The sequence below is a fragment of the Sus scrofa genome, chromosome 10 (genome assembly GCF_000003025.6).
Source record: "Sus scrofa isolate TJ Tabasco breed Duroc chromosome 10, Sscrofa11.1, whole genome shotgun sequence".
Classification (NCBI taxonomy): Eukaryota; Metazoa; Chordata; class Mammalia; order Artiodactyla; family Suidae; genus Sus; species Sus scrofa.
In genome coordinates this window covers 69,151,406-69,176,846 of record NC_010452.4, presented here as the reverse complement: position 1 = coordinate 69,176,846, position 25,441 = coordinate 69,151,406, and the positions used below count along the sequence as shown (strand labels likewise).

General features: G+C 38.8%; 1 protein-coding gene across 16 annotated transcripts in view; it reads left to right on the top strand.

Moving 5' to 3' along the window:
• The window catches only part of ZMYND11 (zinc finger MYND-type containing 11), a 136,185-nt gene extending 118,794 nt beyond the window's left edge, over positions 1-17,391 (top strand). For all 16 annotated transcript variants that reach the window (XM_005668264.3, XM_005668258.3, XM_003130850.5 and 13 more), the window contains 4 exons: positions 111-179; positions 1,117-1,389; positions 1,656-1,841; positions 15,096-17,391. In XM_005668264.3, the coding sequence (XP_005668321.1) occupies positions 111-179; positions 1,117-1,389; positions 1,656-1,841; positions 15,096-15,218 (651 nt within the window). In that variant the 3' untranslated portion in view covers positions 15,219-17,391. The remainder of the gene's footprint in view (positions 1-110; positions 180-1,116; positions 1,390-1,655; positions 1,842-15,095) is intronic.

Below are 25,441 nucleotides of genomic sequence, written 5' to 3'. Positions count from 1 at the left end.
TGGCAGTGAACCAGTGCGCACCTGCCCGTGGGTCCGTGACTAGTACTCTCAGCAGGGAAGTGTTTCGTGGTGTCTGCAGTAACATGCTGTTACTTTTATGGTGCCCACAGCTAAAGGTCACTCAAGAACCGAGAGCAAAGAAAGGCCGACGCAATCAAAGTGTGGAGCCCAAAAAAGAAGTAAGTTGCCCGCCTTATAGTGTCCACGGGGCAGTTGAAACGGAATATTTTCATGGTTGTGATCAAGGCAGTGCTCCTGACAGGTACTTGCAAAAAGCACGCGTCAAACAGTAACAGCCAAGTTGGACCAGCCTCCCTCTGTCCTGTCAGTAGAGTCTCTCTGTCCGTTAAGTGGCACTGACCCCATCTGGCGAAGTGAGAGGCTCTTTGCATTTCTTGGAACTCTGATGTTTTCTCATACCACTATTAATAGCATTTATCCAGAATCAATTAGGCCCACATTTAAAAACTGGAGGAAGCTATGCCTAAGCCCAGCCTTTTATAAGTATATAATCTGTGCCTATTTTAAAACTAGGTGTTTATTATATGTGTATCATCCAAACACATCTTCAGTGAGAAGTGGTTTAGGATAATTGTTAATGAATCTAGTTCAGAGAAGAGGTGTGTGGAGGATTGGCCGGTCTGCTGTAGAGCACGGAGAACGCTGTGCAGTGTCCTGTGATAAGCTGTGTGGGAAAAGCATCTGAAAGAGGGTCCATGTGTGTGCATGTGTATAGTGAATCACTTTGTTGTGCAGCAGGAATTATCACAACTTTGTAAATCAACTATACTGCAATAAAACTTCTTTAAAATGACTGCAAATTGATAATTTCATATGATAAAACTCTTTGTTTAGTCTATTTTACAAGGAAAAACCACGGTGTTAATATGTAATGGACTTGTAAAGAAAATTCTTGTTTAGAATTACTGTACCCACTACTTGCATGTGTTTGTTTGTTTTTAATTGTGGTAAAATACACAAAACAATTTTCCATTTTCTTACATGGTTTTTAAACAGCAGTTTATTTTTGGATATTTATCTGTATCATCCCATTTTTCTCTTGATAAGACTTACTCCTGAACTGGTGACTTCTATAGCACTTTTCTCTTCCTCTAGGAACCAGAGCCTGAAACTGAAGCAGTAAGTTCCAGCCAGGAGATCCCCACGATGCCTCAGCCAATCGAAAAAGTTTCCGTATCAACTCAGACCAAGAAGTTAAGTGCCTCTTCTCCAAGAATGCTGCACCGAAGCACCCAGACCACCAGTGACGGAGTGTGTCAGAGCCTGTGCCACGACAAGTACACCAAAATCTTCAATGACTTTAAAGACCGGATGAAGTCTGACCACAAGCGAGAAACGGAAAGGGTTGTACGAGAAGCTCTAGAAAAGGTACTGCAGCCCCTCGGGCAGTGTGCCTTTGACCCCGGGGAGAGGGGTGAAGAGCTTTCCTGTCGTGGTGCAGCTCTGTCCCTTAAGGCACCAACCCGGGATATAACAAAATATCTTTTTATAATTCACCTAAATATTTTATAGCCCTTAATGAAACAGAGGGAAGAGGTACACCACTTAAGTAGAAACAATGGATTAAAGTTTGGCTTCATGGTCTCTGTAATTTATGAGCTGACATATTCTGGATTAACTTTTTCTCATTTCAGCTGCGTTCTGAAATGGAAGAAGAAAAAAGACAAGCTGTAAATAAAGCTGTAGCCAATATGCAGGGTGAGATGGACAGAAAGTGTAAGCAAGTGAAGGAGAAATGTAAAGAAGAGTTTGTAGAAGAAATCAAGAAGTTAGCAACACAGCACAAACAGCTAATTTCTCAGACCAAGAAGAAGCAGTGGGTAAATACCACCATTTTCTTAGACTCTTGTTTCTGAAAAAGTACCATAGGTACGATGAAAATTAACTTAGGAAGATATATATGGCATATGCAAAAATTATTCTTGGCAGAAGATCTCAGGCAGCATTGTCAGCTTTAGTTTAATTGTGATCCTTTGGGACATAACGTTTATTACAGCTATTTTATATGACTTTTCCATCTGTGCAAATATTTTATTTTGCCAAGTTGGCCAGCCCTAACTTTTGCTAGTAACTCCTGATAGGTAATTTCTACTTTGTAAAGTTATAGATACAAGTATCATAATAGCAAACTAAAGATTTTCGGATTTTACTGTACTTAACATTTAAACATTAGATTCTGTTAAGGAAATTGATTACTTTTACTTTATAGTAGTAACATCTCACAGGGCTCCAACTTCACTTAGAAACTGACAAATAGTTCATTTTTTTATATGTCCTGTTTGTGGCTCTCGTCTTCCATCTGGATTGGCAGCTTCTGAGCGTGAAGATTCTCCACCGATGTCAGTTCATTGGCAGGGGGCGTTTTGTTCCCCAAAGCTCATAACTTGGTTTTAATTCTAATGAGTTACCATATGAGCTTTGTGATTCTTCATTTGATCCAAATTACATTCTGAAAAGGTCTTTAAATACGTATAAATGTTTCATGAGGGAAATAAACATTATAAAATTTTCTATAAAGATTTTACAAAAAGGAAAAGAGAAACTTAGATGTAATTTAGAAGACTATATGAAGATAACTTAGGAAAGACAGATGAATAATGGAATATAAGTATCACTAGGTGGGAATGAAGGTGTGTTGCAGATAATAATGTGCAGAAAGACCTAACACAAAGTCTATAATTCTGTCCTCATGGGGAGATGAGAGAAAGCTAAAAAGTAGACACTAGACTCAGGAAAGGAAGTCCCCCTAAGTTTACTCACAAATCAAGGAAATGGGAAGAGGGCTATGATAAAGAGCTATTTAACTGTTTTTATAACATATTGCCATTTGTGAAATAGCTGAAGTTGGTATTATTATTATAGCTATTTGATTCTACATATAAATGATACTGTCATATTTGGGTTTTTTTGTAATTAATTTTTTCGTTATTTCCCCAGTACAATTTTTTTTCTACTGTACAGCATGGTGACCCAGTTACACATACATGTATACATTCCATATTTTGACTTTTGACTTACTGCACTTAGCATAATATCCTCAAGGTCCATCCATCCATGTTGTCACAAATGGCAGGATTTCCTTCCTTCTCATGACACACACACACACACACACACACGCAACATCTCTAAATCCATTCACTCATCGATGAACATGTAGGTCGTGTATTGTGGATATGCCCCAGTGAACGTGGGAGCACAGCTGTCTTTCCAATAGCCTGTTTTCATTTCTTTTGGGTAAATACCCAGAAGGGAATTGCTGGGTCGTATGGTAGTTCTGTTTTTAATTTTTTTGAGGAATCTCTATAGTGTTTTCCGTAGTGGCTGCACCAGTTGACATTCCTGCCAGAAGGGGACAAGTGTTCTCTTTTCTCTACATTGTCACCAACACTTGTCTTTTTGAAGCTGGCCATTCCAAACAGATGGGAGGTGATACACTGCTGACTTTAATTTGCGTTTCTCTAATGACCGCAGATGCTGAGCTGTGTGTTGGCTATTTGTATGTCTTCTTTGGAAAATCACCTACTCAAGTCCTTTGCCTATTTTTTAATTAGGTTACTTGGTTTTTTCCTATTGAGTTGTGTGAGTTCTTATATATTTTGGATATTAACCCCTTAATGGATGTGTGGTTTGCAAATATTTTTCCCAGTGGAACCATAGAGTGCGTTTTTATTTTGTTGATGGTTTTCTTTGCTATGCAGAAAAGAAATGAGTTTGATGAAGTCCCGCTTGTTTAGTTTCATTTTTGTTGCCCTTGCTTTTGTTGTCATATAACAACAAAGGATCTCCCTGGTGGCTCAGTGGGTTAAGGATCCAGTGTTGTCACTGCTGTGGCATGGGTTCGATCCCTGGCCCAGTAACATTCTATAGGCCCAGCCAAAACAACAACAACAACAAATCATCGCCAAGATCTGTGTCTTGGCGCTCACCCCCTGTGTTTACTTCCAGAAGTATTATGGTTTCAGGTCTTACATTCAAGCCTTTAATCCACTTTTGTTGATTTTCGTGTATGCCGTAAGACAGTAGCCACTTTTCTTTTGCATGTTACTTCCCAAGTTTTCCCCAAACCACTCTTTGAACAGACCATCCTTCCCCATTGTATACTCTTGGCTCTTTACTGTAAATTAATTGACTATATTTGCATGAGTTTATTTCTGGGCTTTCTATTCCATTAATCTTATGTGTTTGTTTTTATATCAAACCATACTGCTTTGGAGTTCCCATCATGATGCAGCAGAAACAAATCCAACTAGGAACCATGATGTTGCTGTTTGATCCCTGGCTTCACTCAGTGGGTTAAGGGTCTGGCGTTGCTGTGGCTGTGGTGTAGGCTGCCAGCTACAGCTCCAAATAGACCCATAGCCTGGGAACCTCCAGATGCCACGGGTGTGGCCCTAAAAAGACAAAAAACAAAACAAAACAAAGCAAAAAACATACTGCTTTGACTTATACCCATATTTTAAGATGAGGAATCCGAGAGGCTCGTGAGATTAAACAGAGTGACTGGAAACATGACTGGTAGAGCTGGGCCTCACCCTCCTAAGCCGCTTCTGCTCCTACTCATTTCTGTTAGATTGGCAGAAGTTGTAGAATTATTCTTGTATTATAATTAAATCTTACATTATTATTGTGTAAAGAATAGCCCAGCATTGTAGGACAAGAGAGTATGTAGGCATGTCAGAAGCCCAAAAAATGGATGTTAAGACGGCACACAGTCAAGAGAAACATAGATGCATCCTTTAAATGTATCCACGAGACAAAGGAGAAAAGCAAAATGAATGCGTAATGGAAAAGATAGTGCTGCCTAAGGTAGTACAGACGAGGAAAGTAAGAAGGTAAATAAACTTGGTCTGAACTCACATGATTAGTTAGCACAGCTGCAAGATTCAAACACAAATCTGACTCATTCCAGCTATTTCCAAAACTAAAACACGCTGTCCACACATTTAAAGTAGTAACTTTACCGAAGTTGCAATTGCTGACATAATACAATCATAAATATAAAAGAGTAACTTTAATAGATAAGAAAGCATAGAATATGCAGTTGGAAGGTAGAATTTTAGGTTCCAAATGTCCGCGATCCCCTCAGGTCCTGTCCTCATCAACCATCTACACCTGCATCTCTAGGTCTCTCTGTCGACAGATCTTAGACATCTGTAGAAATCCATTTTCAAGTGTCTGTATCCAGAATTCAGTCCCATCTTCCTTGCTGTTGCCTGGTCATCCTCACTGTGGGTTTCTTTATGATACCACCGCTCTTAGCCATTCAGCTTGGAACCTTCATTTTTATCTTTTCACTGTTTTCTTCTCCCATGTCCAGACAGTCCAAGTTAAGTGAATTCTTCCTCTTTTTTAGATCAGATTTTTTTCAACCTCAATACTATTGAGTTTGGACTGAAAGGCTGGGGAGGGATATGCTGTACATTTAGGATGCTCAGCATTGTCGCAGCCTCTGCTCCCAGCTCCCTACCCCCAAGTTGTGACAGTCAGAACTTTGCCACCTTTGCCAAATAAGAGGAAGGCTGCAAACTAACCACTGGTTTGGGGCCATAAGTGACCTTGATAATAACATAGTCAGCAGCAAGGCACAGGTGAAAGCCTGCAATGGGATTAAGAAAGGGAAGAGAATAATCAGAAACAGCAAGTTTAGGTAATTCTTTCAAGATGTTTGTGAAGAGAAGCAGAGAAACAGAAGTGGTAGGTGGAAAGAGACGTGAGGTAAAGAGCTTTGTTTAAAAATGTGGTAAAATAAATGCACTGTCCTGATCATTGCATATACAGCTCATTGGTATTAAATACACTCATTTCTGGAGCATCAACACCACCTGCTCCCCTAATGCCTTTCACCTTGTAAAACTGAAACCCTTTCCTTATGAAGCAGTCTCTCTCAGTCTCCCCTCCTCTCTTTCTCTCTCAGTGGTTCAGACAGCATTTGCCCTTTTACAACTGGCTGATTTCACTTAGGATAATGGGTTTCGCCCACGTTGCAGTGTATTACAGCATTTTCCTCCATAAGGCGTACTAGTACTCCATGGCTGTATATACCATGTTTTGCTTGGGTTACTTTCGTGGTTTAGCTGCTGCAAACATGGGTGTACAGATACATCTCTTTAAGACCCTGCTTTCAGTTGTTTTGGATATTTGCCCAGAAGCGGTACTGTTGCATCCTGTGTTAGTTCTATTTTGAATTTTTTGAGGACCCACCAACTGCTTTCCACAGCAGCTGTACCATTTTACATTCCCACTAATAGTGCACCAGGGCTCACCAACTCTTGTGGCTTTTGTTTTGATAATAGCCATGCAGGTGGGTGTGAGGTGGTATCTCATTGCAGTTTTGATTTGCATTTCCCTAATGATTGGTGATGTTGAGCATCTTTTCATGTGATTATTGGCAGTCCTATATGTTACTCAGTAAATGTCTCTCCAGGTCCTTTGCCCATTTCTGAGTTGAGTTTTGGGAGTTCTCCATATTCTAGATATTAAACCCTTATGAGATACATGATTTGCAAATATTTTCTCCCATTCTGTGGGTTGCTTTTTTACTCTGTGGATAATTTTCATAGACTGTGCCTTTGGTGTCATATCAAAAATTAATTGCCAAATCCAGTGTCATGAAGTTTTTGTTCTCTGGTTTTCTTCTAAGAGTTTTATTGTCTCAGATGTTGCAGTTATGTCCTTGATTCATTTTGAGTTAATTTTGTAGATGGTGTTAGGTAAGGATCCGGCTTCATTCTTCTGTATGTAAATATCCAGATTTTCTAGCACCTTTTGTTAAAAAGACTGTCCACCCCCCATTACGTGGTCTTGGCACCCTCATCAAAAATCATTTCACCATATATGTTTATCTCTGTGTCCTCTGTTCTGTTCCACTGGCCTGTCTGTACGCCAGAACCTCACAGGTTAGATTAATACAGTTTTGTGCTAAGTATTGAAATCAGGATATGTAATCCCTCCAGATGCATTTCTGTTTTTCGAGGTTGTTTTGGCAACTTGGGGTCCCTTGAGATTCCACGTGAAGATTGGATGGGTTTTTCTCTTCATACCGAAAACGCCCTTGGAGTGTTGATAGGGTTGCACTGACCACGGAGACCGCTTTCAGTAGTGCTGACGTTTTAGTAGTGTTAAGTCTCGCAACCCATGAACATGGCATGTGTTTCTGTTTATTTATGTTTTTGTTAATTTCTTTCAATTCTCAGGGTACACGTCTTTCACCTTCTTGCTTAAATTATAAGTATTTTGTTCTTTAAATAGAATTGTTTTCATAATTTGCTTTTGAGATAGTTGCGTTTCCATACACGAAAAAAGGAACAGATTTTAGTACATAGACTTTGTATTCTACCACTTACCACTCCTTTAGCATCTGCATTCCTTTTATTTCTTGTTTGTCTAATTGCTCTGTCTAGGACTCCCAGGGCTACGCTGAATAGAAATGGTGAAAGTGGGCATCCCTCCTTGTTCCTGATCTTTGAGGAAGGTTTGGGTTTGCTGTGGGTTTTTCTTATGTGGCTTTTATCATGTGGAGGTAGTTTCCTTCTACTCGTGTTTGTTGAGTATTTTTATTTCGAAAGGATGTTGAATTTTGTCCGTTGCTTTTTCTGCATTGACTTGATCATTTTTGTTTCCTTCAGGATGTTGACATGGCGTATAGTGCCTTGATGGATTCTTATTATGTTGAATGAATTATCCTTGCATCGCAAGACTATATCCCACATGGTCTTGCTATATAATCTTTTTATTTTGTGGCAGATTTTATCCCATTGGCCACAGGACACATTGATCTATACTTTTCTTTTCTTGTAGTATCTTTGTCTGGCTTGGTATCAGGATTATGCTGGAGCATAGAATGGGTTAGGAACGGTTCCCTCTAGCAATTTAGGGAAACGTATGAGAGGGGTTGACATTAGTTCTTCTTTAAATGTTTGATAGAATTCACTAGAGGATTCATCAGGTCCAGGGCTTTTTTTACTAGGAGATTTTTGATTAATATTTCAATCTCATTAGTAATAGGTCTATTCAAATTTTGTTTCTTCACGATTTAGTCTTGAAGACTTTGGCAGGTTTTGGGTTTCTAGGAATTTGTCCATTTCATCTAGGTTATCCCGTGTGTTATGTATAATTTTTAATAGTGCATTGTTACAACCCTTTTTTATTTTTGTAGAATCAATAGTAAGGTCCCCACTTCACTTCATACTTAGTAATTTAAGTTCTTTCTCTTTTTTTTATAGTCCATCTGGCTAAAAGTTTGTCAATTTTGTTGATCTTTTCTAAGAACCAAGTTTTGGTTTCATTGATTTTTCCTTACTGTTTTCCTGTTCTGTTTTGTTTATCTCTGCTCTAATCGTTGTTTTTTCCCTTCCTTCTGCTAGCTTTGGCTTTAGTTTGCCTTTTTCTTTTCTTTCTTTCTTTTTTTTTTTTTTTTTGTACTAACTCCTTAAGGTGGACTTTTTGCAGGAATTCCCATAGTGGCTCAGCAGAAATGAATCCGACTAGGAACTATGAGAGATTGCGGGTTTGATCCCTGGACTAGCTAGCAGGTTAAGGATCCAGCGTTGCCGTGGGCTGTGGTGTAGGCTGCAGATGAGGCTCAGATCTGATGTGGCTGTGGCTGAGGTGTAGCCCTGCAGCTATATATAGGTCTGATTTGACCCCTAGCCTGGGAACTTTCCATGTGCTGTGGGTGCAGCCCTAAAAAAAGAAAAGGAAAAAAAAAAAAAAGGTGGACTTGGTGCTTAGTGATTTGAGGTCTTTCTTTTCTTACAGTAGCTGTTTGTAGCTATAAATTTACCTCTGAGCACTGCCTCACTGCATCCTCTAAGTTTTAGTATGCTCTTTTGTTTCTGTTGATCTCTAAGTAATTTCTTCTTTGATCCACTGAATGTTTAAAATTGTATTTCTTGGAGTTCCCGTCGTGGCGCAGTGGTTGGCGAATCCGACTAGGAACCATGAGGTTGAGGGTTCGGTCCCTGCCCTTGCTCAGTGGGTTAACGATCCGGCGTTGCCGTGAGCTGTGGTGTAGGTTGCAGACGCGGCTCGGATCCAGCGTTGCTGTGGCTCTGGCGGCTACAGCTCCGATTGGACCCCTAGCCTGGGAATCTCCATATGCCGCAGGAGCGGCCCAAGATATGGCAAAAAGACAAAAAAAAAAAAATTGTATTTCTTTATTTCTACATGTTTGTGAATTTTCCAGTTTTGCTTTTGTTTTTATTTTATCCTATTGTCACTTAAAATAATATCTGCCTTTTTTATCATTCAATGAATTTTATTACATTTATTGCTGCACAATGATCATCACAACCCAATTTTGTAGCATTTCCATCCCAAACCCCCAGGGCATCCCCCACCCCCAATACTGTCTCCTTTGGAAACCATAAGTTTTTCAAAGTCTGTAAGTCAGTATCTGTTCTGCAAAGAAGTACATTGTGTCCTTTTTTTAGATTCCACGTGTAATTGATAGCATATGAAGTTGGTGTCTCACTGTCTGACTAACTTCACTTAGGCATGATAATTGCTAGGTCCATCCATGTTGCTGCAAATTCTGTTATTTCTTTCATTTTAATGGCTGAATAATATTCCACTGTGTATATGGACCACATCTTCTTGATCCACTCCTCTGTCGATGGCATTTAGTTTGTTTCCATGTCGTGGCTATAGTATATAGTGCTGCAGTGAACATTGGAGTACATGTATCTTTTCGAGTCATGGTTTTCTCTGGATAGATGCCCAGGAGTGGGATTGTTGGATCAAATGGTAGTTCTGTTTTTAGTTTTCTGAGGACTCTCTGTACTATTTTCTGCAGTGGTTGCACCAATTTACATTCCCACCAACAGTGTAATAGATTCCCTATTCTCCACACCCTTTCCAGCATTTATTGTTTATATACTTTTTGATGATGGCCATTCTGGCTGGTGTAAGGTGGTACCTCAGAGTGGTTTTGATTTATATTTCCCTAATAGTGATGCTGAACATCTTTTCATGTGTTTTTTGGCCATCTATATGTCTTCTGCCCATTTCTTGATGGGGTTGTTTGTTTTTTGTTTTTTGTTTGTTTTTTTGGTATTGAGCTGCAGAAGGTGTTTATAAATTTTGGAGATGTATCCCTTGTCAATCAATTCATTTGCAAAGATTTTCTCCTATTCTGTGGGTTATCTTTTCGTTTTGTTTAGGGTTTCCTTTGCTGTGCAGAAACTTTTAAGTTTAATTAAGTCCCATTTGTTTTTGTTTTTATTGTCATTACTCTTGGAGGTGGATCTGAGAAGATATTGCTGTGGTTTAGTCAGAGAGTGTTTGGCCTATAAGTTTTCCTCTAAGAGTTTTATAGTATCTGGTCTTATTTAGGTCTTCAATCCATTTTGAGTTTATTTTTGTGCATGGTGTTAGAGTGTGTTCTAATTTCATCCTTTTACAAGGAGCTGTCCAGTTTTCCCAGCACCGCTTATCAAAGGGACTGTCTTTTCTCCACTATATATTCTTGCCTCTTTTGTCATAGATTAGTTGACCATAGGTGCATGGGTTTAATTCTGGGCTTTTTCTATCCTCTTCCACTGATCTATATGTTTTTGTGAAAGGACCGTATGGTTATGGTGACTGTAGCTTTGTAGTATAGACTGAAGTCAGGGAGCCTGATTCCTCCAGCTCCATTTTTCTTTCTCAAGGTTGCTTTGGCTATTTGGGGTCTTTTGTGCTTCCAAAAAAACTTTAAGATATTTTGTTCGAGTTCTGTGAAAAATGTCCTTGGTAATTTGATAGGGACTGCATTGAATCTGTAGATTCCCTTGGGTAGTATAATTATTTTGATAATATTGATTCTTCCAATCCAAGAGCATGGTATGTCTTTCCATCTGTTTGTGTCATCTTTGATTTCTTTCATCAGTGTCTTATAGTTTTCAGAGTACAGGTCTTTTGTCTCTCTAGGTAGGTTTATTCCTAGGTATTTTATTCTTAAAATAAAATGGGATTGTTTCAGTAATTTCTCTTTCTGATCTTTTGTTGTTGGTATATAGAAATTATTTCTGTGTTTTAATTTTGTATCCTATGACTTTACCAAATTCCTTGATGAGTTTTCTGGTAGTGTCTTTAGGATTTTCTAGGTATTGTATCATGTCATCTGCAAATAGTGATGGTTTTACTTCTTCCTTTCCAGTTTGGATTCCTTTGATCTCTTTTACTTCTCTGACTGCTGTTGAATAGTGGTGGCGAGAGCAGACATCCTTGTCTTGTTCCTGATCTCAGCAGGAATTCTTTCAGCTTTTCACCACTGAGAATGATGTTAGCTCTGGGTTTGTCATATACGGCCTTTATTATGTTGAGATAGTTTCCCTCTATGCCCACTTTCTGAAAGGTTTTTATCAGAAATGGTGTTGGATTTTGTCAAAGGCTTTTTCCACATCTATGGAGAGGATCATATGGGTTTTTATTCTTCACTTCGTTAATGTGGTGTATCACACTGATTGATTTGTGGATATTGAACACCAAAAACTTATACAAAATGAAAAGGTAGAGAACTATAACTCAGATAAGGGAGCAGGAAAAAAACCCAGAAAAACACCTACGTGATCTGGAGGTTATCAGCCTCCAGGAAAAAGACTTTAGACTGATGATAGTGGAGATGATACAAGACATTGGAAATAAACTGGAAGCAAAGATTGATAAATTGCAAGAAACACTGAGCAAAGAAATACAAGATTTAAGGATTAAGCAAGCAGAGATGCAAAATACAATACTGAAATAAAAAATTCATTAGAAGCAACCAACAGCAGAATACAGGAGGCAGAAGAGCCAATAAGCGAGGTGGAGGACAGACTAGTGGAAATCACTGATGTGGAACAGAAGAGAAAAAAGATTGAAAAGAAATGAAGAAAGTCTATAAGAGAACTCTGGGACAATCTTAAACGCACCAATATCCATATTATAGGGGTGCCACAAGGAGAAGAGAGAGAGAAGGAGAGAGAAAAAAATTTTTGAAGAGGTGATAGCTGAAAATTTCCCTAAATGGGAAGAGAACCACTCACTCAAATCCAGGAAGCACAACAAGTACCATAGAAAATAAACCCAAGGAGGAACACCCCAAGACACATGTTAATCAAACTGACCAAAATTAAAAAGAGAAAATACTGAAAGCAGCTAGGGAAAAGAAACAACATACAGCGGAGCCCTGATAAGGTTAATGGCAAATTTTTCAGCAGAAACTCTGCAGGTCAGAAGGGAGTGGCACAGTAGACTCAAAGTGATAAAAGGAAAAAAACCTCCAACCAAGTTTACTCTACCCAGCAAGGCTTTCATTCATATATCTACCTTTTCAAAAATACTGAGACTTAATTTATATGCTCAAAGATAGTCTGTCTAGAAAATGTCCCATGTACTCTTGTTGTTGGGTAGACTGTCCTGTGTATGTCTGTTAGAGGACTTAACACGATAAACCAGCTAGATCTGTTTCCTTACCTATTTTCTGTCAGGTTGTTCTATCCGTTATTGGGAGTGGGATTTTGATGTCTTTAGTGTAGAACTGTCTGTTTCTGCTTCCTGTGTCTTAGTGGTCTGCCATCAAGTGTGTAAATGTTTATAATTGTTATATCTTCTTGGTGCAGTTGCCTTTTATTTAGTGTCCTTTGTCTCTTGTAACCTTTTTTTTTTTTTTTTGAAAGTCTAACCTTTAAAGTCTGTTTTGTCTGAAATTAGTATAGCTAGCTTGCTCTTCTTTGGTTTCAATTTACATGAAATATCTTTTCCCCGTCTTTCACTTTCAATCGATTTGTGTCTTTACATCTTAACTGAGTCTCTTGCAGAGAGCATATACTTGGATCATGTGTTTTATCCATTCTGCTAATGTGTGTCTTTTGATTGGAGAGTTTGAAGTATGTACATTTAATTACTGATAGGGATGGACTTAACTATCATTGTGGTATTTGGTTTCTGTATGCCTCACAACTTGTTTGTCCCTCATTTCCTGCATTCTTGTCTTTTGTGTTTAGTTGATTTTTATAGTGGAAGTTTAAGTTCTTTTCTTTTCTTTATATTCTTTAGCAGTTTAGTAACAAAATCTCTGCTCCTGTCCCCACCCCTTTTGACTGCTGATGTCACAAAATTATATTGTGACACATTGTGTTCCCAGAAACATAAACATTCTTTTAATTGCACCAGTCTCTTAATTTATATAGAAGAAAGCTTTGGGGTTACAAACTAATTTACAGTATAGCTTTTACACTAATAACTTTCTTCTTAAATCATGTAGAAAACAAAAGTACGGTTGCAAGCCACTTTTGCTGTAATTCTGGCTTTTGATGAGTGCTCATGCATTTACTTTTATTAAGGGCTTCAGGTTACTGTCTCAGTCCTTCCATTTCACCTGCAGGATTCCCTGAGCATTTCTTGCAGGCAGGTCTAGTGGTTTTGAACTACCTCAGCTTTAGTTTTTCTGGGATTTTAAAAATGTCTTCCCCCTTTGAAGGATTATTTTGCTGAATATAGGCTTCTCCATTAAGAGGTTTGTTTGTGTTCCCCTTTATTTTTTTAGCACTTTGACAAAATCAGGTCTTCTGGCCTCCAGAGTTTCTGATGGGAAATCTGCTGATGATATATTGATGACATTTTGTATATGACAGTTCCCCTCTTCCTTGCTTTCATGATTCTCAAAAGTTTGATTATAACACATCTTAGTATGGCTTTCTTTGAGTTTATCTGACTGAGAGTTCATTGAGCTTCTTGAATATTTGTATTCATATCTTTCATCACATTGCAGGAATAATGGCTGAAAACTTCCCAAATATTCTCTCTGCTCTGCTCTTTCTCTCTCTCCTCCTTCTGGACTTCCCATGGTGCTCATCTTAGTCATTGGATGGTGTCCCACAGGTCTTTCTAGGCTCTGTTTATGTTTCCTCAGTCTTTCCCCCTGACTTGGTAATTCCATTGTCCTGTCTTCAGTCTGCTCAAATCTGCCTTTGCATCCCTCCAGTTAATTTTTCACTTTAGTTAATGGACTTTTCAGCTCCAAGTTTTCTTTTTGGTTTTTTGATCTCTTCAAATATTTCCATTTTGTTTACAGATTGTTTTCTTGACTCCCTCTACACCTTCCTTTAGTTCTTTGAGTTTCTTTAATAATTATTTTAAAGTCTTTGTCTGATATATCTGCCAGTAGGTCTCTTTCATGGACAGTTTCTATTGATTTTTTTTCTTTTGACTGGTCATACTTTCCTGCTTCTTTGTATACCTTATGATTTTTTGTTGAACACAGCATTTGAATCTAATATGGTAACTGGCACTCATTTTCTCCCCCTTTTCAGAGTTTGCTGTTTTTGTTTCTTTGATTGTTATAGGCTATTTCTGTGCCAGGGATCACCTTGAGTATAAACTAAATGTCTTCATTGGTCTTTTCTGAGCCTTTCCTTGGGAGTGCACATTCACTTTCTGCTTTTCCCCACATATGCAGTTGATTTTGAATATCCGGCTTTGCCAAAGGCAGACTCTAAGGGCAGTGGCCCTTTAACTCCTCCGGAAGTTACTTCAGCTGGAGGAGAAGGGGCTTGTAACAGTGAGGGGAGGTTCAGCAATGGTAGCAGCCCATTTCTGTGATCAGAAGCAGCAAGCAGCAGGACAGAATCTTTTTACCTACCCTGGGTAAGGGTAGGAGAGGGTAGCTGTGTTACTGTGCTCAAAATTAACTATATTGTTCAAACCTTCAATACACTTCAGAGTTCCAAAGCAGTTACTTTAGATGGATTTCTCAGCGTAGCTGTTGTCCAGGCAGGTAGGTAGATTCCTGGTGCTTCTGTTCTGTCATCTTTCCGGAATTTCAAGACCTTTTGTGTGCTGATGGGGATGACCTAGTAGAAATGGAAAAGGTCGATGTGGTGCCAGGTAAGCTCGGGTTTGCAGCCACGAGACTACATGCTGAGCCTCAGTCTTCCTGTTGGCTCCTGCCATCCTGCTCGGTACAGAAAACATTATGATGTTTCTGGTGATCCTAGTTTAAGGTTGAGCCGGAAAGATCTTTAAAAGCAATTTCAGATGTCTACAGTTATAACCACCATTTCCTTTGCACTTCATCCCACGTTTACCTACTGGTCATGGTTTCTCATCTGTAGTGCTACAACTGTGAGGAGGAGGCCATGTACCACTGCTGCTGGAACACATCCTACTGCTCAATCAAGTGTCAGCAGGAGCACTGGCACGCAGAACACAAGCGCACCTGTCGCCGGAAAAGATGAAGGCTAGTTCCTCCTGGTGAATCACTGACGATTATTCTTCTCAGACACAGCGGTTTTTGTTTCCAAGAAGCCAAAATTGTTTAGAATTTGCTTCCCATTTTGCACCAGCCTTTAAACACTTTTCGTGAAGAAATTTTGCACAGTAGTTTAAATCTTTTGTTAATGCTCCTCTGGAGTTTTTCAGGGGGTAAAAGTAACATCAGTGGAGGGTATTATTTTAAATAAATTTTAATTGAGAGTTTGTTGCATTTTCAGCAAATTTTAAAACATTTTTAGGTTTTACAGAGATTTTAACCTTTAAACAACAGATCTTTAAAAAAACAACAGGTGAATACAAGTGAGTTTAACAAAGAAACATTTAAAATAGATCTGAATGTAAGAACTGCAGAACTGCTTCAGAACTGAAACATACTACCTTGATGTGACGTTTATCTCTTAACCTTGTTGAGCTGGTTTTGTTCAGCTTAATTTACTGTTTAAAGGCATTATCTATTGGTTATGCCAGTGGGTATATGATTGAATTTAGGGAACAGGGTTGACACAGCAGGTGCTAGTCCTGCATATTTTTTCTTAAATATTTCCCAATTGTGTTTTTCATTATTTCTTTTCAATATATAACTTTTATAACAAATTATTAGCTTTGATCTTGTAGTTTAAAATTGCAGGGAACTGGGGTAATCTTTTACTGAGCTGGATCTTAGAGAAAATGAATATTTAAATTTTAAAGTTTGCACATTTCATCTTTGTCCTAACATGAGTGCTTGTAACAAAATAAACAACAAAAATAAAATAAAAAAGCCAAAAACTACCTTTATCCATACATGAAATTATAGATGAGGCCTACAAATTTCTTTAAGGCATCCCTTCCCTCCCCAGATATCATCTGATGGCCTGTTATCTGGTGTCACCTCTTATATTGTAAGTTAATACTGAAAGGAAAGAAAGCACTTAAGTTTCACAGAAGCCGTTATGTTTGTAGTAATGGATCATTGCCTACTAATGAACTCCATCACTGTACACAGAATGAAGAATAATGCATGTTAATTTTCTTGTATTAAAAATGCCGTGATTTGTAAAAAGTCTGTATTTTGCGGAATGTCTGGATTAAGAAGCATTACCAATAGGAATGGATCGATAGTTGAATAATGATTTTTTTTATACATAGATATATAAAATACAGCCAGGAAAACTTAAATTACTTTTTTTAAAAAAAAACTCACAATTTATGTTTTTTCAAATACTGATCTTAGACCAAGTCAAATTCCCATTTATCATTTAGTTATTTTTTAAGGTTAGAGAAATAATTTGTAAATATTTATTTAGACCTTTGATATTTATTAAAGCAATTACACACAATGGAAGTGAAAGAATCAGGGGAAAAACCTTTTAAAAAGTTTTCTCCAGGTTTGTCAGGGTCACTCTAAAGATGAAAATGTAACTAAGTCTTCTGTGAAATCGTCCTCCAGTTCTGAGGCTGTTGCAGGTGGTGGTGACACGAGTTAATCGACAAGCTGCTGCCCAGTGGTGCCCAAAGGCTTGTAGGACCTGCCTGGTAGCCCCCTTTCAAACACCATCCCTGAACTGTGCAGGGAGCTGGCATTCTCGTCCCTCCTTGCTGCCATGCGATTAGTCGGTGTTGCCACAGTGCTGTGGTCGGATCAAGACGTTGTAACCAGGAACACTTACTTTCTCTGATTGTTTTTCAAGTTTTAAAACTTCGATCCACCCCTATGAGAACAAGTTATTGTGGAACTATTTTTGGTGTAAAATCATTCCAGAGTGTGTACTATTTACCAATAGCTGCATGAAAGTAAGATTCGTGTTACTTTGGCTTTTTGTCTCCGTTGACACGGTTGCACATTTCCAAGTTACTACAGCGTGAAAACTGTGTGTTAAAAAAAAAAAAAAAACAAATTAAAAAAAGATTGTGGCCTGGTTTTGTAAAAGTTTTAGGTAAAATTACAATTGATTGTTTTAGGAACTATTATTAAATTTTTCTGCAAATCATAAAACTATATCAAGGTGTTGAGCTTAGCCACTCTGCACATTGTAATTATTCATTGTGGCTGTCCAGTTCTATGATGCATTCTGGCATTTTGTAAGCTGCTCTGACTAGCAATATATAGATTCATTTAATGTGTTAACATTGGTTAATAAATGTATTTAAAAAAAACTGGCTTTAATACATTGATTGAGTCCATTCTCCAGACCAAAACAAACACAATTGTATCACATGGTGATCATATACTGTGGGCTCGCCACTCACTGGTGACTATTTATATAAAATCAGTGTGTGAAAAATAAACATTTATTTAAGTTGAATTTACTTTTACCAGGTCTCAAAAAATTCAGGTTTGTTTGACTACAAAGCCCTTCCTTAACCCTTATGCTAGGCCAAACATACAGATTGAATGATTTTCTATGAACATTTGAAAAATCAGGCCATATCCTCCATTTCAGTACATGTAGAATCGAATCCCTCATCTCACCCTGTGTCATTCCACCTCTCCAACCAACTCACATGATGCCAGTCTCCATTCAGGCCAGCGTCACCCTCCTGGCCAGACCATGAGGCAGCAAGCGACTTGACCCTCTTCACCTTCGCCTCCGGCTCATCAGGCTCACAAGAGAGCTTGTTAAAACATTGCTGGGTCCCACCCCCAGCGTGTTCATTGCTTACAAGTTCCCCAGTGTTGCTGATGGGGCCATCCTTCCATAACCACTGCTTTACTGATGAAAATAAAAACAACAGACACTTTCATGAAAAATACGCACGCACAAAGTTTCAGTATTTTACAGATTCCTAGGGTCCATCAATAGACTTCCCACTCTTACGAGGATCCAGGCCCCTCAGGTTGATCCCTGACCCGGCAGGATTAGAGAAGCAAAAGTAGGACAGGGTAGTAAGACTCCTGTTACTGCGATCAAGATCGGAGCCTCTCAAACCTTCACGGGCACAGAGATCGCCTGGGAATCTGCTTAAGACGCAGGCTCTGCCTCAGGAGGTGTTGGGTGGGTAGAGCTGGTGATCTTGCCATTTCTTGGAAGCCTGCAAGTGATTCTGCTGGACAGGGATTACAACTGAGAGTAAAGGATAGGTAAGTTCACAAAAGTTTAAGTACTATCACATTAAATTACAAACACTGCTGTCAAATGAAAATACACAATGTGAGGTACATAGGTAATTTAAAGCTTTCTGGTAACCATATTAAGTATTAAACCATTAAATATTATCCAATGACCGTATTAAATGGTAACCATCTATAAGTAAAAATCAAGTTAAGACTAGTTAAATAAAAACATTAAATAGTATCTAAGAACTATAAATTATATTAAACCATATTAAAAAGGAACAGATTACGTTAATAATACAGCCACCTTAACCTAGCATCCAAAATGTTTCCATATTTGATTGATGTAACAGTGAGACATTTTACATTCTTGTTCTAAGTCGTCAAAATCCAGCGTGGGCCTCATCCTTTCAGCACACCCGTTTGGACCAACTGCCTTTCATTGACTGGAGGCTGCTGGCTGCCCACACTGGACAGAGCAGCCTAAAAACAAGGGCTTTGTCTCATGCCCGCATCTGCACCTTACCTGCAGTCAGTATCCATTCAGCAGATGTGCAGTAGAGGGCCACCTTCATACTTAGGGGCTGACAAGAAAAAAAAAATCAGTTTTCAGCAGAATTTGACCTCTCTGTGAGGACAGGCTCTTAGTCTGTCTCAGAGTCCGAAATTCGAGAGCTTAAAAATCTTCAAGTCAATAACCTCTAAAGTGACGTTTCAGTTAGGCAGCCCTGGAAAGGGGTCTACAGGCCAGTTTGAAAACCTCTGTCTACTCCAACTCCTTAACCTCCTGCTGGAAAAAGTCCGAGAGCTAGAGCTGCTCAAAGCCGAGGTGTCATTTTCCTGACATCTCTGACACAGCCCCACAAAGATGGCCCTACCCTCCAGGACAGGACCCAGTGTAACTGAAGGTGTAAACCAAGGAAATTTGGAAGACAGAATAAACATTCGCTCCTTTAATAACTGAGCTGCCACAGCATTTGTGTCAGATGCTAAGGTATGACAATGAGCAGAGCAGACATTTTCTGTCTCTAGCTTACATTCTAGCAAGGTGTCGATCAAATAAGTACGCATTTCATTATTACCCAGATTTGGGTGCAATGAGGATAAAATACATGCCTACAGGCTACATAGAAAGCATACAAAAGGAGGGGAAAGAATTAGGGACGACTTAAAAAACCTATAGGTAAGTTGAAGCTTGACAGGCGAGCATGAGTTAGCTGAAGAAAGACATTCCAATATTGACTCTGGATGATTCCTTTTCCTCCTTCATGTTTTTACTGTAAACATAACTTTTAAAATCGGGGTGGGGGGAAGGGGGCAAGTTATAAACGAAAAACAAGTTTTGGCGAGATAAGTCTGCAGGGTTAAATGTTATGGAGAGTAATTTTTTTTTCAAGTAATGACAGAGATTTGACATGGTAAGGAAACCATTAGACCAGAAGTGGGAATGAGAACGACGTGACGAGATAATAACTAGAGGCAGCCGGCACGGGGACTGCTGCAGAGGACAAGATGAGGTGGTACAAAATGACAGATAAAGAAGTGCAGTTTAGGGAAGTCTACACATGAGAACTGTGTCAGTGAATAGAAGAAATACCAAGGGAAATTAAGACAAGGAGAGGAACACCACACAAGTGTATCGGCATTACGGTGGTGTAGGATGTTCCCTCTCGTCATTTTTCAGCAAAGAATTAGATACCCATCCATGAACAAAAGTACCTGTGGTGGGATCCAGCACCACATGCCAAGGGAAGTGTGAGGGGTCTTGCCCACCTCTGCATCTGGTAAGAGGGTTAGGGTTCGACCTTGATAGGGGCTGTGGAACCCATGGGGCAATAAACTTGCCTGACCCTTCTGGCTGCAGTTGGGAAAAATCTGGAGGGTGTTGACCTGGGCAGATGGATATTCACAGAAAATAGAGAAATTGCAGAAATCCAGCCTTTTCTAGGGGAGATTCCAGCATGTCATTGGAGAGGGGAAAAGCTTGGATGCAGTGGAGATAGTAAGAAGAACTTTCCCAGGACTGAATCCCCCCCCCCCCATCACGAAGGAATCATTGCATACAGTGAATCTATCTGACATGGTGACCTCTTTCACAGGAGACAAGGAGGGTAGGGACTGAATGCTCAGCTACCCCAGCAGGGTAGGAAGCAGCTTGAGAACCTGTTTCTCTCCAGCAGCCTCCAGGGTACTAAGGCAAAACCCCCAGGACCGGCAAAGGGAAGATCAGGAAAGAGCTAGATATCAAATGTCATTAAAGGGATGCAATTCCTGTTATCTGAATCCAGCAAGAAGTCCACCCATGAGCCTTTCGGAGTGCCACACCTGGGGAATCTCCCTACTGGGCACATGGGCATCCCCAGTGCCCTGAGAGCTAAGCACACACCTCCCCCTACTCTGCAGCTGGCATCTTATGTGTGCTCCCGAGTGCAGCAGCAAAAGAAGACTCCAGTAGACAGAGCATGTGATCTGAGAACTGGCTAGGGTCTGTGGACAAGGGAGAAAACCGACACTTAAGCTGTAATACCACCTTCCAGAAAATAAAGAAGAGGTTTCCAGGAGACAGTCTGGTGAGTTGTAAGAACAAGAAAAGATATAAAAGCTTTATAAGTTTGCCACAAGAGGGAATGAGCAGAGTAGAACCAGGGTACCCAAATGCAGAATTAATGACAATACCAAGAGGACACCCTATCTGAAGGCAACTTGCCAAGATGTAAGGAGGTGTCTGCTACTTCACATCAAGAGCAGCAACACACAACCACAAGGAACAAGAAAAATCAAGGAGCTGTGTCATCATTAAAAGATATAATAAGCTTCCAATAATCAAGCTTAATGGCATGGAATTCCATGATCTGCTTGATAAAGAATTCAAAATAGTTCTTTTGAAGAAACTCAACAAGCTACAAGAAAACTTAGACAATTCAATGTAATCATGAAAAGAAAAATACTGGTTCAAAGTGAAGATATTTATCAAAGAAATAGAAATCATAAGAAAGAATGAAGTAGGAATTCTGCGGCTGAATAACTCAATGAAGGGAATGGAAAATGCAGTCGAGAGCAGCTGCAGTAGAGCAAAGCAAATGGGAGATAGAATAGGTATGTTAGGTGATGGGAGTTTGGAAATAATCCAGTTAGAGGAGAACAAAGAGAAAGGATGAAAAGAGTGAAGAAAGCCTATGTGATCTATAGGATTCCATCAAAAGAAAAGGAGGATAATGAGGGTTCCAGAAGTGGGGGGTGGTAAGTTTGCTTTAAAAATAATAGTTGAGAACTTCCCAAACCTGAGGAGAGAATTGGACATCAAAACTCACAAAGCTGATAGATCATCCTATTATCTCAATGCAAAAAGACCTTCTCCAAGACAACAAAACTGTCAAAAATCAAAGGTAAAGAAAGAATTCTAAAGCCAGGCAAAGGAAAAAGATTACAGCCTAGAAAGGAATGCCCATTAGGCTATCAGCACATATCTCAGCAGAAACCCTGTTTAGGAGAGAGTGGAATGACATATTCAAAGTATTGGGGGAAAAAAAACCTGCCAACCAAAAATGCTCTATCGGGCAAAATTATCCCTCAGATATGAAGCAAAAATGAAGATCATCCCAGAAAAACATAATCAGAAGGAGTTCATCATTCTAGGCATGCATTTCAAGAAATGCTGAAAGCTCTTGAGGCTGAAATGAAAAGATGTTAGTCAGTGACATGAAAACACAAGGAAACATACAACATATACTGATTAAGGCAAATATATAGTTAGACTTAGAAAACTCTAATTCTGTAATAGGATAGTGTGTTAACCATTTAACTCTAGTATAGAGATCAAAGGAAAAGAACTAAAATAATTATAGCCACTATAATTTTTACTGCATACACACAATAAAAAGAGTTAACATAATAACTTACAAAACTTAAAAATGTGGAGTCAATAAATGATTTTTTACTGATCAAAGTTCAGGTACTATCAGCTTAAAATGGACTGTTTTATCTATGAGAGGTCTTACGTAAGCCTCACGGGAACCACAAAGCAAAAACACCTAGAGTCGATTAAAAAGGGGGTGGGGCAGAGCACTACCACAAAAAATCACAAATTTACAAAGTTGGGCAGAAACAGAGGGAAAAAAAACAATGGAAATGCAAAACAACCAGAAAACAATAAGATGGCACAAGTAAGTCCTTGATGCTAAATGTAAATAGACAGAATTCACCAATTAAAAGAGAGGCTAGATGGGTTAAAAAAAGAAAAGGACCTGATGATATACTGCCAACAAGAGATTCGCTTCAGCTTTAAAGACACATAAGCTCAAAGTGAAGGGATAGAAAAAGATACTGCATGTAAGTGGGAAAAAAAAAAAAGACCACTTTAAGCCATAATCGCCAAAAACAGTTAAGAAATAATCACCAAAAATAGTAATAAGAAACAAAGTCAATATTTAATGATAAAGGGGTCAATCTGTCAAGAAGATAAAAACAACTATAAAATATATATGCATCCAGCATCACAGCACCTAAATATATTAGCCAAATAGTAACAGATCTTAAGAGGAAATTAGAAAACATACAATAGTCAGGGAATCCAACACCCCACAATCAGCAATCGATAGATTATCCAGACAGAAAGTCAACCAGGAAATGTTGGGTTTGAGCCAAACATTAGACCAAATGGAACTAATGGACAATTATAGACATTTCATCCAACAGGAGGAGAATACACATTCTCTGGAAATTCACAAGACCATTATCCAGGATAGACCATATGATATGACACAAAACAAGTCAGCAAATTTAAGAAGATTGAAATCATGCCAAGTATCTTTTCCAATCAGAACAATATGAAACTAGAAATCAACAACAGAAGAAAGCTGAATAACGTACAAATATGTAGAATTTTTTTTCCTTTTTCTTTCTCTTTCTTTTCTTTCTTTCTTTCTTTTTTTTTTTTTTTTTTTTTGCTTTTTAGGGCCACACCCACAGCATGTGGAGGTTCCCAGGCTGGGGTCTAATCGGAGCTACAGCTGCTGGTCTGTGCCACAGCCACAGCAACACCAAATCTGAGCCATGTCTGTGACCTACAGCACAGCTCATGGCAATGCCAGATGCTTAATCCACTGAGCAAGGCCAGGGATCAAACCTGCAACCTCATGGTTCCTAGTCAGATTCGTTTCTGCTGTGCCATGACAGGACCTCCAATATGTAGAAACTAACACACTCCAGAATCACCAGTGGGTCAAAGAAGAAATCAAAAGAGAAATGAGAAAATATCTCAAAACAAATGGAAATGGAAACAAAACACATCAAAACCTATGGGATGCTGCAAATGCAGTCCTGAAAGGAAATTTTATAAAACTCAATGTATATATTGAGAAAACAGAAAGATCTCAAATAACCTAAATTTACATCTCAAGGAATGAGAAAAAAATGAAGTCCAAAATTAGCAGAAAGAAGGAAATAACAAAGATCAGAACAGTAATAAATGAAATAGAGATAAGAAAAAAATCTAACTTTTTTGAAAAGATTAACAAAATTCACAAATCTTTAGTGAGACTAAAAAGACAAAAAGAGATAATGAATACTCAAATAAATAAAAAGAGAGGTTACACCTGATACCACTGAAATACAAAGGGGAGTTCTCATTGTGGCTCAGCGGTGAATGAATCTGACTAGCATCCATGAAGACACAGGTTCAATCCCTGGCCTCGCTCAGAGGGTTAAGGATCCAGCATTGCCATGAGCTATGGTGTAGGTCACAGATGCAGCTTGGATCTTGCATAGCTGTGGCTGTGGCATAGGCCGGTGGCTACAGCTCCAATTTGACCCCTAGCCGGGGAACCTCCATATACCGCGGGTGCGGCCCTTAAAAAAAGCAGAAAGAAAGAGAGGGGGGGGGCGGAGAGAGAGAGAAAGAAAGACAGACAGACAAAGGATCATGAAATCATCATAAACAATTATATACCCACAAATTAGGCAATCTAAAAGTGGATAAATTCCTAGAAACACACAACCTATCAAGCCTGAATCGGGAATAGAAAATCTGAACAGAATAGTAATGAGTAAGGAGAGTGAGTCAAAAATCGAAATCCTCTTAACACAGAAAACTCCAGGACCAAGTGGCTTCCCTGGTGAATTCTACCAAATATTTAAAGAATGAACACCAATCCTTTTTATACTCTTTCAAAAAAATTGAGGAAGAAATGCTTGCAATTTCATTTTTTGAGGCTAGCACTGTCTTGATACCTAAGCCAGATAAGGACATTATAAGAAAAGAAAAACTATAGACCAATATTCCTGGTAAATGTAGACACAAAAAGTATTTGAAAACTACTAGCAAAACTAATTCAATAACACATTAAGGGACGTGATTAAGTGGGATTTATCCCTATGATGCAAAGACGGTTCAACATACGTACATCCATAAATGTGATATGCCAGACAATAGTATGGAAGATAAAATCATATGATCTTTTCAACAGATTTTAAAAAAGCATTTGACAAAATACAACATCTTTTCATGAAAAAAACCCTCAACAAACCAGGTACAGAAGGAACATTACATAATGAAATCCATACATGACAAACTCGCAGCTGATACTATGTTCATTCAGGAAGAAGACGAAAGTGCCCGCTACTGCAGTCTTAGTCAACAAGTACCGGAAGTCCCAGCCTGAGCAAACGCTGTGCAAACGCTTTGGAATTTAATTAGGTCCCATTTGTTTATTTTTGCTTCTGTTTCTATCTTTTCCTCTAAAAGTTTTGTAGTATGCCATCTTACATTTAGGTCTTTAACCCATTTTGAGTTTATTTTTTTACATAGGAGAATGTTCTAGTTTCATTCTTTTACTACCCAATGCCCCAGCATCATTTATGGAAGAAACTGTTCTTGCCTCCTTTGTCATAGAGTAATTGACAATAAGTGCATAGGCTTATTTCTGGGCTCCCTATTCTGCTCCATTGATATATGTGTCTGTTTTTGTGCCAGGACCACACTGTATTGGTAAAAATAACAATTTAAAAAATAGGCAGAATTGAATAGACATTTTTTTTTTCAAATGGAGGAAATATGGATGGCCAACAGGCACAAGAAAACATATTCAAATTATTAGGGACATGCAAATCAAAACCACAGTGAGATAACCCCTCACCCTGTTAGAATGGCTTCAT